The sequence below is a fragment of the Ciconia boyciana genome, chromosome 6 (assembly GCF_034638445.1).
Source record: "Ciconia boyciana chromosome 6, ASM3463844v1, whole genome shotgun sequence".
In the NCBI taxonomy this organism is placed as follows: Eukaryota; Metazoa; Chordata; class Aves; order Ciconiiformes; family Ciconiidae; genus Ciconia; species Ciconia boyciana.
This window is the reverse complement of record NC_132939.1, coordinates 12,556,015-12,575,459: the sequence shown is the minus strand read 5'-3', so window position 1 is coordinate 12,575,459 and position 19,445 is coordinate 12,556,015. Positions and strand designations below refer to the sequence as shown.

The window sequence follows — 19,445 nt, the reverse complement described above, 5'->3', positions numbered from 1 at the left end:
ACCTCCTCAGTGACAGGCAGCCTCCCTCTGAAGCGGGAGTTAAACTCTCTCCAGGATATTTCAGTTTCCTCTCTCATCTTGTTTCTAGGGTATGACAAGCATGACCCTGCTTACAAACACTTTCTCTATTGAAACAGGAGTTTCTTTGCTGCTTCTACATCATTTTCCTGAAGAACTGAAACACTAAGAACAAGATCTTTGGTATGTGTAACATGGCACTCCGTTACGCAGTATAGACAAGGCAGTATGTATTTCATAAGAACATAGCCATTAATATGCAGACAGAGCGCATGTAAAAAACAAACCTTTAAGGTAGCAACATTGAGGACTTTGAAACCATGATTTTATTTCAAAACTCAAGTATGTGATACTATACAGTACAATACCAGCACACTTGTGCAAAATCTTACAATATTACAAATTTAAATATGATACACAAAAATAGTGCCCTTTTAAAATTCCTTTTACTAGAAACATCTGTGCTGTGCAGGAAAAACAATAACGTGTCTTGTTAAAGCAGAAAAATAAATATTGCACCTCAAGAAAACTACTTCAGTGTCAATAGCATAAATAACAGATCTATTTCTTGTTATCTGATGTGATCTTTGAACACAGAAGAGGTTGGGGTTTTTTTCCAGATAAAGCAAACGAATATCCAACAGATAAAATTACATTTAGAACAGTTTTTGAGCTCAATCTATTTTCCTATTAAAAAAAAGGTGTCTTCATGAACTAACTGAAAAATATAAGCAAAAATATTCAATGTGCTGTTAGTCATTGTGGTTCATTATTTTGAGTGGACAGTTTGCTCAAACAGTTACAAAAAGAACAACAATTTTTTTTAAAATAAACTTTATCTTCATCTTTTCATCCCCATTAAAATCTCTTGCATCTTTCAGTCCATTCCCCACAACAATTAATAACTTTGTGGCTAAATTATACTTGCCTTAGACATGCAAGTAGTTCAGTTCAAATCAGTACAACTTCTTATGGAAATTTGCCCTTGTGCACCAAAGTCCACAAAAAGCCAGTGTGCTGAATTTCAAGAGAGGATGGAGACCTCGTTCACCCACTGACCAAAAAAACCTTAGCATATGCTTAACATTAAGCAGTTCAAGAATCCTATTGATATCAATAACCTTCTACATGTACTTAAAATAAGGTGTTGGACTCACATCAGTGCAGATGCAAATAAGTGCGAATTAATTCGATTATAAGCATTGTTAATTATTTTTCCTCAGTGCAGCCCAACATTTCCACAATCACATAATCAAATACGTGCCATAATTTTTGGCATAGAGGATCTGAATCTTCAGGACTATTTACCTTAAATTTTTATTGCCTTATTAAGTTATCAATGCTATTTGTAAAGAATATTAAGTTAAAGAAGCTGATTTGAATAAAGAAGTATTCAAAGAGCAACACTGAAAGTACGTGAAATGTCAAAGTAGTTCTTCATAGTCAGATATTCTAACTGAACCAAACAGATACCAATTAATTTGCAAGAAACCTTCTTCTGTCTTATTCTTTACCAATTACAATTTTAGACCAAATGACACTTTCCCATTATCCTTTCTGAACTTCCTTAACCACACTATTCCTCAACAATATATACTTTAAAATAAAAACAAACCTCTCAACTGCTTATAAACTCCCCCCCCCCAAAAAAAAAAAAAAGTGGTAGTGGTCTGCTTTTTTATTTATTTATTTTTTAATTTTTCTTTTATTTCTCCATGTAAATGTCTCTTAAGAAACATGTGGCTAAAGATGTTACAAACAAAATTCACCAGCAGGATATTTGTCACTAGTGCCAGATATGTGAATTAAATTTCTGACTGAGTTAGAAATCTGTTTTCTTTGATAGTTAGCTTGAGGTTCAGTGTTTACACCAAAAGAAAACAAGACAATACTAACTGCATCTGAACTGAAATTACAGTACTTCGAACATACTTGTCCTTCAGTTGGTAAACAGACTTGTTAATCAGTCAGAAAATGCCAGAAGAATGCAAGACACGAGTGCAATCAAGTGTCACACTGATTTTGATATTGTGGTTAGATTCAAGCATATAGCTATGGAAAGACAAACATAGTTAATCTTCAATCAGAAGTGATGTTCAGCAGGTACATATGGTATACCTTAAGTGACATGCATTTTGGTCTCAGCCCTAGGTGGTGTGGTTTTTTACAGATAATGGCTTCACCATTTTGAAATTGCTTGTCTAAAAATTTCAGGCTTTCACATTCTTGCGTAAGAACTCACAACTCCTAAATAGGCAGAACTGTTAAAAAATCTGGGCAAAAGATTAATCTATCATGACCTGATAGTTTACCTTTGAAAGTGTATCAGAACAGGTAGATACTTGGCATCAGATTCTGGAAATGAACTCCTAAAAACATGCAGTGACCTCTTCAAAGTCCTCACTGCCTGCATGTCCTGATTCATCTAGGCACTGGTAGGGTTTTGGCTGTATGCAGAACTGTGTTCCTAGCGCAGATCTCAAATGACATCTATTTCCAGTATTAGCAGTAGGGCAGAGTCCACTTAGTGTGATCACCTGTATACACAGGTTTGAAGACTTTTTTTTTCTTTTTTTAATAAAGAATTGAAGATTGCTTCCCACATCCAAGACTGCTGTATTTTGGGCTTGGGCAACACATCTAATCTTCCAGAGAGCAACTACTTTTTGCTGTAGCCAGTACTGACTCTGAGTGGCATACACAAATTTGTTGCAAAGCATGTTCCTTTGATATATCAGAAGTTCCCAGATTTATCTGACAATATCTACTGTGCCACCTAGACCTCATTTTAGGTTTTGGTGTGTATCCCATTTTAAAAAAAGTGGTGGTCCCAGTCTTAAAGTATATCATAAAACACATTTATGCATGTACTTAGTATTCCATTTAAATAATCATACAGGTAATTCCTCTTATAAAATTACTTCATCAGCAAGGCATTTGGTCTAATAATATAATTCTAACCTTCCACAGAAGGTCTTCTATTTCTACCCAATAATCATGAATAAGGAAATTAATTAGGCTCTTAAAACCGAAAGGACTTAAATGCCATTAGTACTTCAACAATCACCAATAAATTCAGGAAATGCGGAGTAAAGAGCTAACTGCAAATGCAGGTTTTACAATTTTCTTCAAAATCATAGCAGGGATGTCAATGTCCTGTGCAAATCACTCTTTTAAATGTCTTGCTGGTTGCTGATTACTGCCACAACCTTATCATGATTCAATATTACTTTTTTTGTATCAGTCATTTACAATAAGAGGACAGACAGGATTATTTATCAGATTGTCATTTTGGCAAGGTATGCTCACAATGTATCCCCAAACCTGATGGTGTGGAGTAATCACTTGTCTAACAGATCACACTTAACAACCATAAGGATGACTAAGCACTACCTTTAACAATTGTGTTCTAATATGTGTACTTGCTCAGGTACCGTAAGTACATGGTTATTCCTTTATTATTCAGTGCGTTGCTCATGTTGAAATCCTGAGTTCCACCAGGAATATTGATGGGCAGCAGAACAGCTGGCCTTCCCTTCAGGTCCCTCTGATTTTTCATCACAGGAGTTGTATGAATGGTAGATTCCCAACACCACAGCAAAAGTGATTATCGCAGCCGCTACAAGCCATACCACATTCCAGTGTTTACACAGTTTGGGGTACAGTATATGTAAATAATTAATGATGACTTCAAGTCTGCTGTAAAATTAAAAGAAAACTGTTATATATTAATCGTATGCAAATTTATTATCTTAAGCTTTTCAATTTGAGACATTTCATAGATGTATGGTGCACCATCTTTCTTCCAACTACAAACACCCTGTCAAAGAAGAACCAGACTGTTAAATTCTTTTAAGAAGAGCTGTACACGCAGATATGGGTAATATTTGCAAGGCAGCTAAAGACTATCAACTTGACTTCTATTTCTCCCACCTATCAACTGGCAAATCTCAGAGCTTGATACGATGTAAAATTCTGCACTGTTCATAGCTTGCTCAACTAAACTAAACATTAGAACATGTGGCAAACATTTCTTCCTAAGAGTTTCATGACTAGCAAGATGGAGGCCATTCTGAACATGGCTGAAATCTCAAATTAATAGATGTTTATAACCATAATGGTTACAGAATGGAAAATAATTCTTCTGGATTAGGTAAGGATTCCTACCTTAGCTTGCAATGGGACGTATTACTTGCTTTGGCCAGCATTCAATTCCTCTCTAATGCAAAAGTCTCTTTGCTTGTAAAATGCAGGAAATTGCAAGTATATTGAATTGTGTGGTAGAACCACCGAGGAGACTCAATAATTAACTCTAAGAAAAGTTGAAAATTTCAGAAAAGTTTTCCAGTTAGGCATTAAATGCTTCAGGTAAGACAATAAGCAGAGGATTCAAAAGTCCCCAGTATAGATGAAGAGCATTGGGTACAGATGAATGCAGTAAATATGTCAGTCTGCTGAAAGGCAGGAACTCCAGCATAGTGCTGTTCTGCTGCATCTACACAGCTGCCAGAGAGAGCAGGCACCTGCCTGTCCAAGTCAGAGCAAGTCCAACATAGCTGAGGAGCTTGTCTTAATCTGTATTCACCTTGTAGATGTACTGAAAGACTCACCTGTGAAGACCCTTTGGGAATGACATATGGCACAACTAGGAGCATCAGATTCCTGAACTACAACTTTCATGAGACAATGCATGCCTACTGATAGATACATTCTGGCATCTAAAGAACTTTTGTGGAATATTTTTTAGCTCAAATCAAAACCAACCCCATCAAGATGAAGCATCTTGATGTCAACATACAATTTGAGCTGAAATATCAAAATACAAAGTTTTGCATTTTGCAACAATGTTATCTTGGAATATGCCTTTCTGTGAAAATACTGCTATTTCAAATATGCTTCCCTAGACTGGAAGAAAACATGTCAAGATAATAGTATAAAACACTTGGTTGGGTACCACAAATAGAAAAAAGTGGCTCCTCTTGTATGGACATATTACACCACTGTCTCACCTGCTTTTCAGGTTTTTAATCTCATCTTCATTTTCACTTTCGTCATGTTCATCATGACTTTCTTTTGGTGTCTCTTCATCTTCTTCCTTCAGTTCCTGAAGTTCTTTGGTTTTCTTCAAGCCTTCCTGATAGCTTTAACACACAAAACATTTTTCTTAGTCTAGCACGCTGTATAAGCCTGTTCCTATGTAATGAAAAATTAGCTTTATGGTTTGTTACATGCAATAAACCACAAGTAGCAGTGTTGCAGCACTGGGACAAGAGTAAAAACTAGCTAAAGACGATGAGTATGGCACACAGACAGCTACCCTTCCTTAATAGAGGATTATATTAGCTCTATTACCAAATTCATCACCTTGAAAAAGAGGTTATAGTCCTCAGCAGAGCACAACTTTTGTCTATTGTAAAGGAGTTGGTAAGTATTTCTCTATTATTTTTCAATCGTTTTGAACACCCTCTAGATATTTGATTTTCCTGGAGAATAAGGACAAATCAATGCTGAAGATAGATGGCTTGTTGGATTCTGCAGGAGAGGATCAAAATTTTTGTCTCGCTCTTCTCATAGTAAAAAGTTCTTTGCTGGACATTTGGAAACAGATCCCAAAGCTGTTAATTACCCCAAAACATGCTGTGTAAAGCACTTTGTGACACAAACAGCATGAGTTTACTGCAAAAGTTGATACCTAGTCTTTAGTCATTTCCATGTACACTTTTCGGAATAAACATTTTAGAAAGTTGTTTTGGATTATCCTGTCATGAAGCTGAACACTATTTACATAGAACACCCACTCAACTCAGAATCTCTGATATAACTGCTCTCCCACAGTTTGGCTCACATTAATAAATGATGAAAGTGAACAGCTACAATGCAAATGCAATGAGTGAAGCTCACTCACATTGATTCTCACATTGCTTCAATTATGACCATCTTCTAGGAGCTCATATTGATTATGTCACTCATTTTGCATTTAAAATTACATTATAAAAACATATGTCCTCATCTGGTAGCACATATTTACATATTTAGTTCACATAAAATATTCCCACCCTTTGTTATATGCTTCCTCTTCTATTTTGGCTTTAGTTTCAGGATTGATTTCTTCCAACCCACTCTGTGTCAGCACAGAAGTAGAGGTTTCACAGTCAGGCTCTCCATTAGTCTTACCACTGCCAAGACAAAAGAAACAGACAAATAGAAAATAACACCACTGAAACATATTGTATTTGTTCTACTAAACAAGAACAATCACACGCAATTTTGTGACTCCTGATTTTTCTTCTCTAATGTACATCAGAGAAATAAAATGTCTTTCAAAAGAAAAAAAACTAAACACTAAGCAAAATTTTAGTTTAAAAATGTTGTAATTTAAGAACAGTAATTAATATGTTTCTAAGGTATTAAAACTTGCATTTTGTTTCTTCTTCTTCAAAAAACAAAAGAGCATTTATTTCCTGGCTTATCCATGGCATTTATTTGCTATTCTTTAAAATATTTTCCTCAACTTTCTAAAAATCATCTTAGAAATTGTAGCCTGCTACGTCAGAGGAAAATAACAGAAATAATACCAAATATTAATTTAACAAAACATTTTTCTTCTTTGCCTATTAGGTATACCTCTCTGTTGACTTTATACACTGAACCGATGCACAGGTTAAAAAAATACAAACACACACATAGGTTTTGTTACTAAAACTTTTCTTAAGTAAAAGCTTTCAGCATTTAGCCTAAAAGATAAGCCATCATATGTTGCTCTCTTTCTGTAGTGCTCACCTGTCCTTATTTATTTAAATCTGGGACAGAGAGTTTAAGTGATTCAGACATGACCTAGCAAATCTATCAAAGTCAAGGTTTAATAAGCTCAACAGTGGATCCCATTTCAACTTCTAGAATCTAACCCTTTTTGTAGGCCTTAGTTTTCTGGCACTAAAATCAATAGCAGAATAATTCATCCTGATTGACACCATCTGTGGCCAGTGGATTTTCTCTCAAGAAGTCATATTAACAGTAGACATTATTTTCACTTGGACTTTAAACACATCATGAATATAAGCTTGAAGTGCTTAAATATACAAAACTCTGCTGAACTATCTAATTTTACACTACTATAGCAGCTGTTGCATGCATACATACTTACGCTCAAACTTGAATTTCAAGTTCTACTTCTGTTACTAGGTAACATGATTTGTTTTCTTAAGATCCAGTACGCAATATTGACAAGGTTTTTCTTTTTTTCTTTTTTTTTTTTTCCAGAATTTCTATACAGTTTCAAAAGGGTCTAAATCTTGCAGAGTCCTGTTGTATTGTAACAACTAGTGCAATAGTTCACTATTTTAGTTTTCCCAATTGTTGCATATTTTCATTCTTGGTAAAGCACAGAGATAAAAAGACATAAGATACATTTTGTCCTGCCTCAGCACTAATCTAAAATATGTGAAAATCAATATTCTGTACTGATGTGAGACCTACATATTTTAAAGCTTTTAATTTGCATGTTTAAAGCATCCTAACAAACTTTAATTTAAATTAGCATTGAAGATATTTTATTGTGATATTGTAAACAGTCTAAACAACCATAGTAGTAGTGGTAGTGGTAGTAGTAGTAGTAGTAACAAAAACAACAAAAATCAACCTGATGTTTTAGTAAATTTTAATTCTGAAACATCAGCAAGCAACTTCCTTAGAATGTGCAACATGTCCTGAAAGAGATAAGTATTTGGGAAGATGCTTGACAATTTTTTATTTTGGCTTTCTAGGCTGATTATACATATGAACAAAGTATATACACACACGGGTTTGCAAATGCAACAGTACCTGTATCCATAAAGGTAACTGTTTACAAAGACCTTGTAGAACAGCTTGAGCATGCCTTCTGTTCTCATCCCAGTCTCACATGTTTTGTATTCTATTACTGCAGAACCTTTACATTTCGAGAACTTGTATAAAATTAAATTATGTGTCTACATGAATTTCAACTAGAAGAACTTAACATTTCTTCCCAGAAATGTATAGATGCACATGCTTTCCAGGAGAGCAATTATTTGCTTTCCTTGTCCATATAACTATTATTTTGCTCCAAAAATGGTACTATTTAAACCCATGGAATGACTCATGGAACTATGATGGAAAATGGATAACAGCAGCACACCTTAATCCAGCCAGGACATCTACACTAATGGTAAGTAATACAGAGTCAAAAGGGCAAATGTTTTAATGACAAATATTTTTGCAATTTATAGGTACTAAAAAAATATAGATATTGAGGTGTTTGCTTGTTACCAGGCTGAAAAAAAATCTCCTCTTTTGTATCTCTATTTTTTAATTTTAAAATGCAAACTTCTCTGGCTGTTATAACTAAAATCTCAGGTTGTTAAAAATAAAATCTCAAACCTAATGCTTTAATTTAGCTGAATGTTCAATTCATTTTATACTAAAAAAAGAATTACTACGCAATTTAATCATTGTTTTGACTTCTGTAAAATTTTGATGATCTACTATTATGATAAATTATACTTTTGAATTTCATATACTTATGTTTATTCATATATATTTAAAAACCTACATGATGTTGGATATCATAGTATTTCAAAATATGATTCTTACCAGCTTGCCACATGTTGAAAAGGCAAAGGCAGAACACAACCTTCTGTTACTGGGATAGTCAAGTTAAGTAACATTCATACCTAGGGTTGCTCATGGCCAACTTTAGATACACCATTACTTTGTTCCAGGAAATGTATATTGGAAAAAAAAAAGCCACATGAATTGTATGTAATACTCTTAGTTTTGTCAAGTTCTGAAGGCAGGCCTACTCAAATGTGTAAATGCATAATCTTCTGCTGCAGTTTTACTTGATGGGTTCTAATGATCATAGCAGGCTCGATTTAGTTCTGCTTGTAAACTCTTTGAACATGAAAAGAACAATATGATGGTGACATAGTAAAATACAGTTACCAGATCGTGAATCAACCTAAGCCAATATTGTGTCACTGATTTAAATACCTTATGCCTTGGTATAACTTCTCTTAGGAAAGATAGAAATTATATAATTTTAATTTCATACTAGGATTTAATAGGTAATGAGATGACCTAGAGAAAACTCACTTTTCTAAAAGTGCTGGCAGAACAGGAGTAGATGTTAGATTGCTCCTTCCATTACTAGGTGATTCAGACTGTAAGTGAAAAACAGCAATAAATGTTACATCCATGAATTAATTTCAAATGAGTCTTCAGTAAAATGACAAAGTCAATGTGCTGCTTAGGTTTTCTTCCCATACCCATGAACAAGGTATCTTTAATACAGAGCTTCCAAATTACTCCCACTAACCACAGTAAACAATGGACTTGCACACTAAGAAGAATTTTCTGCAACATTCCTTTCTACCCTGCTTATTTTTTCCAAGAAAAGTCTTTCTTCTTCATATATTGATCACTGAACAGTAAAATTACTCTATTGCTTCTCTCCATATTATCCTAGGAACATTAATTTGTTAGCTAAGTTTTAAACAGAAAATTTTAAACAAAAATATATCATAATAAATCATGGTAAACAAACACACTCAGTTCCTGAAACAATTGACTCTGAGTACATAACAACTAAATTGCACAGATTGTTTTCTTAAAAGTAAAATGGATTTAGCTTCTCAGCAACACCCCTAATTTAAATAGCCCTACATTTTTAACAGAAAACTGTGTAATTTTCAGGTTATGTGCCATCTTAGCTCATCTCTGAACAGTTGGTATGCCTTGCAGTTTTCCTCCAAAGCATTTATATAGATTTATTAGGTTCAGATTAGATTCTCCTTTAATTTATTAAAATTTTATAAACAAAAAGTCAAGGCAAAGGCTGATAGCTCCACTAATCCCAGATCATCACAGAACTTCTAAATTTATACCACTTACATTTCCATACATTAATTAAATGCTTTTCTGTTTAGTGGACTTTTTAGCAGTGAAGAGCAGCAGTCCAATCATCTTCTATGGATTCTAGTTAAAACTTATCTCCCACAGTTGACAACTATTTTGACTACTTCTTTCCAGTATGTTACTACAGATTAAAAGGCAAATTGCCTCAGCTAATGTCTCATGCCTCTCAATCACCATCTAGCCCTATTCAGCTCTGTGCCCAAAGTGATCATTTCTGGAGGTAGATTCTGAAGGCATATGTCCCTCACACAACAGGAATTACCTTTGTCCATCCTCTTTCATTAGGATGGAGTCAAAATAAATTAAGCTGATGAAAGGGCTTACATTTTTTAGTAACTATGGCTTAGCCCTATGCAAAAGTGGTTTAGACAAAAAGTAGTAAACTGTGGGTTTTACTTACCAGGGATGGCACTGAAGGTAGAGGTGAAGCTGTTGATGACTGACCAGGAATGTTTAAGGAGTTAAATTTAGGAACAACAGCAACACTGACTCTCCTCCGAGGCATATTCTGTGACAAACAACATTTTTTTTTTCTATCATACAACAAGAAAGGCTGAAGAATAATTCTACAAGTTAATAGGTGTGGCAAAGATGTAGGTTAATGTCCCTTGGGGGAAAGGAGAGTTAGGAGCAAAATTAAGATAAATGGCTGTTAGGGCTGTGGTTTTCCCCAAAACTTCCTCTAGTACTGTCTGGCATGGCAAGTGCTTAGTGTGAAATGAGGTGTTGTACAGGGATGCTACTCTTTTCCCTCCACACTGAAAGCCCAATAGTGTAAGTCACACAACAGATATGTTCTGAGCTGTCATTGTCAGTTCTTATTAGAGGCTATTATCTTTGGTTAAACCAGATGTATAATGATACTGGAAAATAATGAAGGTATACATGAAACTCTTCTCTTGCTATGTACCCATTATGATATACTGTACCCACTACGATATATTAAGTATTTCTAAACCTAAAAATTATAACTTACAGAAAAAATAACATCCTTTCCGTCTGCAAAAGAACAGAGCCTTCTCCCCCACCCTTGAGTTGTTAGATACCTATCTAGCATCACGCAACACTGCTTACATTTCCCAAAGACTACAGAAATTCTTTATATGATAAACACATGCTAGCTTCACACAATATATTCTAGCTCAAGTATAGATCATATCAGTTTTTGCTGTCATTAGGTAAGTAGCCAAATACTTCATCCTATGATATACACCTAGTGAAATCTACGCTTCTCACTGAGTAAAAAATCCAAGCACATATAGCATCTAACAGCTTCATCTTAGTGCATATCCAAACACTTCTAAGATTCTGCTCTAGATAACTTTACAGAAAAGGAGTTAAACACAGATTTACTAAATATATAGAAGGAGTCACCTACTCCATGATCCTGGTTCTAGACAAAACCAACTATACTTATTCATTAATGCCAGTGGTTTATCTAACATGCTGCTGAAAAACTACCGGAGAGTCCGCAGCCATGTTAGGCAGTCCATTCTAATGTTTTGGCCTCCCCCCGGCCCGTTATTATTTGGACTTGTACTTGTCCTTGTTAAATTTCATCTTTTTTGAGGACCTCTGTTTCAACTTATCTGGTTCTCATTCTGAAACCCAGTCTTGCCCTCAGCATGCTCTGTGCTCTAATTCTTTCTATTCAGCACTCAGAGGTGGCAAGAATAAACTAAACCTAAAGAACTACAACCCAAGCAAATAAAAATACGAAAAGAAATAGTAGACTTAATAGAATGCCTCCAACCACCAAATTTCATAATGGTCACATTGGGACTTGGCTCTCCCAAATCACTGGGTTTTTTAGGAAGTTTTGTAATAAACTTGATCTCCAACACTTGGAAGTTTTGCAGAAATGGAACACTGGCCATGTTAAAGTTATTAATTGGTCAAGCCAAAACAATCTGAGATAATCTCTCACGCTGAACGCTTTGTCAAACCAAACAAGATATTCTGATGCTCACTGAAAAGTGAGCCCCTTAAAAATAACTGTTTACATCTAAGGTACTCTGAACACAATATAATTCTTAAGATAATGAAAATGGTATGATCATTGAATCTGTAATCATATAGTAAGCTCTGATCCAATGTTCAGCTTCCTCACTGAGGAAGTAGAATAAAGCACAGGACATAAGCCATTCTCTGAAGCACAGGTATGTGGCCTGGGATACAATTATTCTTAAATAAAGAGGTCCCTTTATTATTTATAGCTTCACAGCAAGCATTATCATTATTGCACAGAGTCATTCTTAATCATGTATCCGAAATTACAAAGCATTTGCACTAAATTACATGAACAATATTGAGAATTTACCAGCACTATGTTTTGAACACAGCCTATAAAATTGAATGTACGTAGACAAAGAAATTTCACTACATAAAATGTTTACTTAATTTTCTTTATGTTGTAGAAATACCTTTCCAACAGTAAGAGACATGGATCTAGATGAACGAGGTACTCCATCTTCTGCATAAAAACAGTAGATAAAGAACAGTCTTAGACTATATGAGTATCTATAAATAATATTAATAGAACCCTTGCTTGTATTTCAAACTCAGATACAGTATTTTATATAAGATCTGTAGTGATTGCATATTTATCCATCATACAGTTCTGGTCTCAATTACACCTGCAGAAGAAATCCAGAATAATTGCAAAAAATTGAACCGTTACTATCTTTACTGAGATCAGGCAAAAGCCCACTGTTTGCCTCCATATACAAGTTTATGCACAAGAAAATACTCGTATTTCAGTTTCCAGCAAACTAGGAAAGAAAAGGTTGCAAAAAGGAAAAAAATCATTTTTTAATAATGAAATTTTGCTTCCATCATCAGTCATCTAAGAGGTAGTTGCGTTAAAACAGTGCACGCTATGCACATGTGCAAGAGGCCAATGAAAATGCCATTGGATCTCATTAGAATGTGGTAAGTGATAGTGATTTTAAATTACTGTACTATAGCATTAAGTATGCTATATTTTAGCTATTTTAGCAATAATATTTTAGCTATTAAGCAATATTTTAGCTATTTGAAATCTACTCCTGTAGATCAACTTCATGAACAGGTTTCATAATACTTCACTTTATCATTAATAGCACCAGACATCTCTCTGTACAGAGAGGCAAGACAAACCCTTAAATTTTTTTATTTTTTTTTTTTTTTTACCAGATGCACCATAGCTTCTGCTAGAATTCTGATTGGCAAGTTTCTTGAACTCCATTAGTTCAGCATGATCCTTTTCATATGTTCTTTTCAGATTTTCGACATACTGCATCATTACTTCTGTTGCCTTTGACATACGCTTCTCCTAAGGAAGAAAAGAGGGGAATACTCAGATAACCTCTACGCTTCCCAAACAAATCATATGCTCCCTGTCAGGGATAAATCTGGAATAGTTGTTCTTAAAGAAATACTGGTACGTCCATTTACGTATGTCACTATGGACGTATGTCATATGTCCATACGTCCAGAAATACTTGTACTGGTATTGCTGTGTTCTCGTTTATACTCGCTCTGTTCTTATACTCTTTATAGTTATCTGACTAAGCTATTGTCAAAGGCAGGTTACTGAGCTAGATGAGCTTTTTGTCACAGAAAAGTCTTCTTATTCACGCTGCACTGATTTTAAATACATTTCTTGTGATGCACCTATAGTTCTGAATAATAAATATGCTCCTATTGTACAGATGGTGAACAGCTTCATGGGTAATCTTCTGTTTGAATTCTATTTCCAGACCGAAATGGTGTCTTATCTGACACTACAATAAACGTCTTTAATCTGTCAAAATGACAAATAAAATTCAAAGGGCTAATATAACCTCCAGCTGAAAAAGAGAAAGAGTGAACACGTGCAGCCAGGATACATGTTAGACACCAGGATGTTCTTACCTGGCGAACAGCTCCAACCATCTCAGCACGACTAGACAGTCTAGCAGCTAAACGCCGCAGAACAGCAATATCCTCCAATAGCTTCTGGTAAGCTTCTCTGTGTTCATAGTGATGCCATAAGTGAGCTGAAGACTGAAGTGAAAATACATCAACTTTATTGTAATGTCTTGCCACTTTTAGTTCAGATGAAGTAGCCTGAGCCACAGAAGCGGGGTAGACACGTCTAGGCAGAACTACACATGGACAAGCTATAGCCCCAGACGAGTGCCATCACTACTACCAGAGATAACCTAGCGAGTGCTGCTGCTCTGTTTCAGAATGGTGCTTCACTGCATACTGCAGGCACACCTTTCAAGGAGTTAAAAAGGGCTAAGCACATTTGCAATACTTTTCCTTTCAAAATTAATGATGAATCATGCCTAGCTACTGATGAACTTTACAAATGCCAAGGTTATTCGAACTAGTACTTACAAATAATTGCCAAAACACAAACAACATTTTAATTCACTGGGCACAAGGTGTTAAGAAGGCCATTTATGTTCTTTCAATTCCATGGTACTTCACTTATTTGGAAAATAAGACATTATAGTCTCAAGAATTCGAAATGTAAGTGTAATCAAAACCAATATGGCCTGTAAATCAAACAGCAATTGCAATTTCTTAACCATTTTTTGTCAATCAATACACACATTTATGCACTGGATTAATATCGTCACTTCGGTAGCTCAGATTAATACTGAAAAGCACTGAAGCATATAAATTTCTTGGGATTAGTTACCAAAAGCAAGAGTGAATTTAGATGTTTTATTAGCCAAAGCCTTAGTGAACACCTCTTCACTGAATGAGTTTTCTGTTCACAGAAAGTTTGATACAAGAAAACCTGATACCATTTAGTTCGGACTCAGAGGCAGACACTGTGATGCTGGATGATTCCTATATTCTTAAAGTGCATTTTAAGGATGCACCAGTTTTGGCATTGAGGCTGTCTTAAGTAATTAATCACTGTGTTGCTGTTCACACAATTCTCCCTCTGATCAGTTGTGTTGTGCCCTAGTTCTTTGCAACCCCTCGCTTGTATTACTGCAAGAGTAAGTCAACACATTGAAATGATCTGTGTGAAAAGAATAACCTCTCCTCCTCTTCTTCTCCCCCCCTTCAAAAGAAGGGAGTGATGTGCAGTAACTTTTTGGGTAGAGTCATTTGAGAAATTGCATTTGTAGTGCAAACCTTTGGTGTAGAAACACAGCCAAGATGCTGATGAATTTGGCGCAACAACAATTGCAACAACAAAAAATTCTTAAACTTACTTATCACTGAAGCTAGTGTGATAACAAATTGCAGCTGAAATTTGACTGCAAGACCCAAGAAGGCATAAGGGAATCTGTTTCAGAAAAATATGCACAAAATTTCAGATTTTCAAGTTTTTCTTGGCAACTGTAACTTGTTTATTTTCTCAATCAAATCAGAAGTTCATGTAAATCAGCTTTCTCTTGAAGTCAGGTTTTTGAATAAAACATTAATTATCACAAGACTGACAAAAAAATATAAAGACTGGTAGAACTGTCACTGAGCCGTATAACATGTGCCTGTCCTACAGAAATGAAGATAAGCTCCCACTGAGATTGGAACAAGTCTAGGTCTAATATGATACAGATTATACAGAAGCCACCACTTCATTTAATTGCTTGTTAGTTTATTCCATTGTATAGAACAAAAACTTTCATATGAAAATGGCAGTTTCCACTTTTTTATAAATTACATAAAAAAAGCTTGTAAAAGCCAGACCGTAGTGTGTGAATTGCAGAAATGAGGAAAAAGCTAATCACATCTGTCCCATGCTGGCAACATGGTCCTTGGTGCCTCACTAGGGATTCTTAACAGAAATACACGTCAAAGCCAACTGACTAATTGTTTGCAGTTTTAAGAGCTCTCATACACTAGTTGTAAAAATGTGTACGTATACAAAATATCATAATAAACAAACCCCAGAGATTTAATAGGTTGTTTCTATTTGCTCTTTAAACAGAGAACAGAGGGAAGAGCAGCAAAACATTCAAAACCTTTTTTTTTCCCAGGAACAATTAATCTGGAAATGCAGATTTGAAATTCCAGATGAAAAGATGTAAATGCCACAATCTTTTTTCAGTTGTATACTTTCTTACCTGATGATGTTCTTGATAAAGTAAATGGGAGAATCATATGTTCTCCTATTTCTCAAAACTATGTCAGCACCTCCTCATAACATGCAAATTGGGTCTACGGGTATTTCATTTAGGAGCATGGTATCTAAGCATTCCTTCCTTTTTTGCACAAAAATGTGAGCAGCACATAAGTTGACACAGAGATATATTTGTCATTTCAGTTAGAAAATCCAGAGAAAGCTGGCAAGGAGGACTGAAAACTACTGCTGATAAAAGAACATCAGGGACAGCTGGAATGAAAATGTATTCAGGCCCATAACCTGATCCTGGGATTGCATGTATTCCTTAAGTAATCCTCGCTGTTTCCTTTTCTATACCGCCTTCTATTATCTGCAGTTAAGAGGTCTTTTAAGTCACAAATCTCAGGACACAGATCATTTCAGTATCTCACCTAACTGGACACCTCAAATTTACTGCTAAAGAAGGTCTTGCCCAGGAGAGCATGAATCAGTGCTCAAATTGCAGTTCTGAATGCTCTTAGCTTTGTTTCAGGCTTATTCCAAGAATTGAACAGCAATTTCATAGTATTTATTCCTGAAATCTGTTAGAAGTTGGGCAACATCCTCTATGCATTTCCAGTAATGGTGGCCCACTCCGGCAGAAAATGCTCTCTCTCATGTAGAGTGGTAGGCAGCTTACAGTAAGGAGCTTGTGCAGCAGAAAATGAAGTTTTGGGTCTGAATTTACAATAGGTATAAGCAAGCATAGCCACACATATTTCAAATGTGTGTTGCACTTTCATGTACACTACAGTTCAGAAAAAGAATTATTGTTGTTTTCTTACCGTAATGGCTGCTTTAAAGTTTTCCAGTTCCTTCTCAGCATTCTCCTCAGTAAGATTTCTCTCTCTCTCTGCTTGGTTAATTCTAGATTCCAACGTATAACTATCATTTCTAAAGGCCAAGGAAAGTTGTACAAATACATTCTGTTTGGATTAAAAAAGGTATTTTTAAATAAGTATCACAGTAATGTAAATTCCAGTAAAAAGTTATGAATAAGGTATGTTTAACAAACTTTGGTGCTTAAATTAAGTACTGAAACAGAAAATTGAAAATGTTTTTTAAATTAGATTGTTTCAAAAAATCACTTATCTTTACTTCCTCTACAATATGAATAAATGCATTGCTGCCTCTTTTCCTGAATGTTTTTCTGGTAGTAGTTTTTCTATCAGTAGAGCAGAGACACAATGAAGGAAGTAGCCTACCAGAAGTATCAGAATCACAATGGATCTGTTTTCTAGCTGGACTTCCTCCAAGGGTCCCCAAGGTTTTTAAACAGATAGTCTGTGCAGAGGAAGTCCAGGGATGAGCTCACCATTAGCATTGTTTTACCTAAGGGATAAACACCTACCACTGAAGCCAGCAAAAGATTAAGTGCTAACATTTTTATTCTCTTGCACCCTGCTTTTAAAGATTGTTTCTTTCTTTACCAGATGCATTATTTCTTAGGATTAATACTTTGCAAAGCACAAGGCATCAACAGTTCCATTAGATTGGAGCTATGTAAATAAAGATCTTTGTCTTGACTGGTACATGAAAAAAAAGAAGAAACAAAGCCAGCAAGCTAAAGAGCAACCTATAAACAAAATTATTGGCTTGAACTGCAAAAGTAAAAAATATGTAAACTAACTGCAAGATATCATAAAAAACTGCCCCAAAGCTCCTATTGGCCAATACAAAAAAGCAATTTAACTCATTTAGTTTCCAGTCTCATTTAATCTCAATTTTTTTTACTACTTTAAGTATATTATAATAATTTCCAAAATGAATGCATATTTTATTACAAAGAATGCACAAATAAGTGTTTTGCTTATTCCTACTCTAAGTCTTTTTACAGTTTATATTGCTTGGGACAATTGCCCATATTTCATAAAATTGCTATTTTGATTGAGCTCAATATGGTTTCTCTGAGAAATGTTTTTTGGAAAAAAAAACCCCAACCATTACCTTGTTCTAATAACCACCCTTAGACTTAGAGTAACCACTTAAAATTGAGGCATTTGTCTAAAATAATGAGTTTAAGAACATACTTACCTCAACTTCTTTTTCAGTAAGTGGAGGGGAGCTAGAAATAAATGCAAAAAATTAACATTTTAATTAGTTTTGTCTCTAAAAACAAAGCTATTGTAATATTTAATCAAAAAGAACAACAAAAGACATCCTCTCCTTAAATATTTTATGGTTGCTTTTGGTGAAACTAGTATTTAATTATTTAAATTGTACTTGTTATGGCTAAACCCCATGGTTTTTTTTTAAAAGCAACAGCACAGTATCACCTGAGTATTGGCAAAAACGTACCAAAGTTTCTGGCAACTGCAAATAGTACTATCTGCACTACATTGTGATACCACTGTGAGTACAAGAGCAAGACAGACATTACCCTTTTGGCGTTGTGGGTGACTTAATATGCTATACTGCAGAATATTATCTTTACTCGTTTTCCTTCTGTTTACAGTTGAAACCTCATGATGATTATCACAGATAATCACAGATGGGCAGAATTCAAAACCCAGCTCACTGTATACTGAACTATCCTATTTTGGCTGCTAACTTTGTTAGAAGTTAGCTAACAATGATTCTGACCATGACTCTGACACTGACAAAACATGCGTTCGAGTTTTATGAGTTTTCCACCACAAGAATGATTACCGACTATACAAAAACTAGAAAAAGTTACCAAAATGCAGTTTCATAGAATACTATAAAAGAAATGAGACAGACAACCTATACTGCAAGATCTCACTTAAAGGCAGACATCCCGTGTGTTTGAATTTACAGGTTCTTATTCCCTGTAATTGTTCCAAAACATCAGAGAGCTATTCAGTCTTATGCAAGTGACCAGAGATGAGAAACATCTGAAAGAAATGACAGGAGCTGCATATACAAGTTCTAGTGGATGCCAGTGACAGGATTTGTGGTTGACATACCTATCATGCACTGTGCAGACATGATACTTTCAGAAAATTCAAATATTATTGTAATGCTCATTTCATCATTAATCCCAAATACAGAAATCAATGCAACTGGCATCAATGAGCAGCAGATTTTTCTTGTTGTGCAGAATAATATTGATACTTAGAGTAGTGACTAGAAGAAGGGAGGGCCAGTATGTCCCCTGTGTTGGAAAATAAATTTTGTGCCTAAAGTATTAGTATTCATATTACTTACTGTTATTCTAGGAGGAAGCCTACTAGAAGGAGTAGTCCTTCTAGGAGGAAGTTCAAGCATCTGTATGTTATATAACACAGCACAGAATGATAACATTTGTGTCTTTCCTTTGGCTGGGAACATTCTGAGAAATTTATAGTAAGAATGAAAAGTTATGTGTGTATCTATTCAATAGATTAAGCCAACTGATTAAAGAATATTGCCTGAAAAACAGGAGATCTGTATATTATCT

General features: G+C 35.0%; 1 protein-coding gene across 5 annotated transcripts in view; it reads right to left on the bottom strand.

Moving 5' to 3' along the window:
• Positions 1 to 354: 354 nt before the first annotated feature.
• The window catches only part of IRAG1 (inositol 1,4,5-triphosphate receptor associated 1), a 126,233-nt gene continuing 107,142 nt past the window's right edge, over positions 355 to 19,445 (bottom strand). For all 5 annotated transcript variants that reach the window (XM_072865326.1, XM_072865328.1, XM_072865327.1 and 2 more), the window contains 10 exons: positions 18,080 to 18,110; positions 16,831 to 16,971; positions 13,846 to 13,977; positions 13,123 to 13,264; positions 12,375 to 12,424; positions 10,352 to 10,459; positions 9,130 to 9,197; positions 6,075 to 6,194; positions 5,028 to 5,159; positions 355 to 3,717 (listed from right to left, as the gene is read on the bottom strand). In XM_072865326.1, coding sequence (XP_072721427.1) covers positions 3,477 to 3,717; positions 5,028 to 5,159; positions 6,075 to 6,194; positions 9,130 to 9,197; positions 10,352 to 10,459; positions 12,375 to 12,424; positions 13,123 to 13,264; positions 13,846 to 13,977; positions 16,831 to 16,971; positions 18,080 to 18,110 — 1,165 coding nt within the window. In that variant the 3' untranslated portion in view covers positions 355 to 3,476. The remainder of the gene's footprint in view (positions 3,718 to 5,027; positions 5,160 to 6,074; positions 6,195 to 9,129; positions 9,198 to 10,351; positions 10,460 to 12,374; positions 12,425 to 13,122; positions 13,265 to 13,845; positions 13,978 to 16,830; positions 16,972 to 18,079; positions 18,111 to 19,445) is intronic.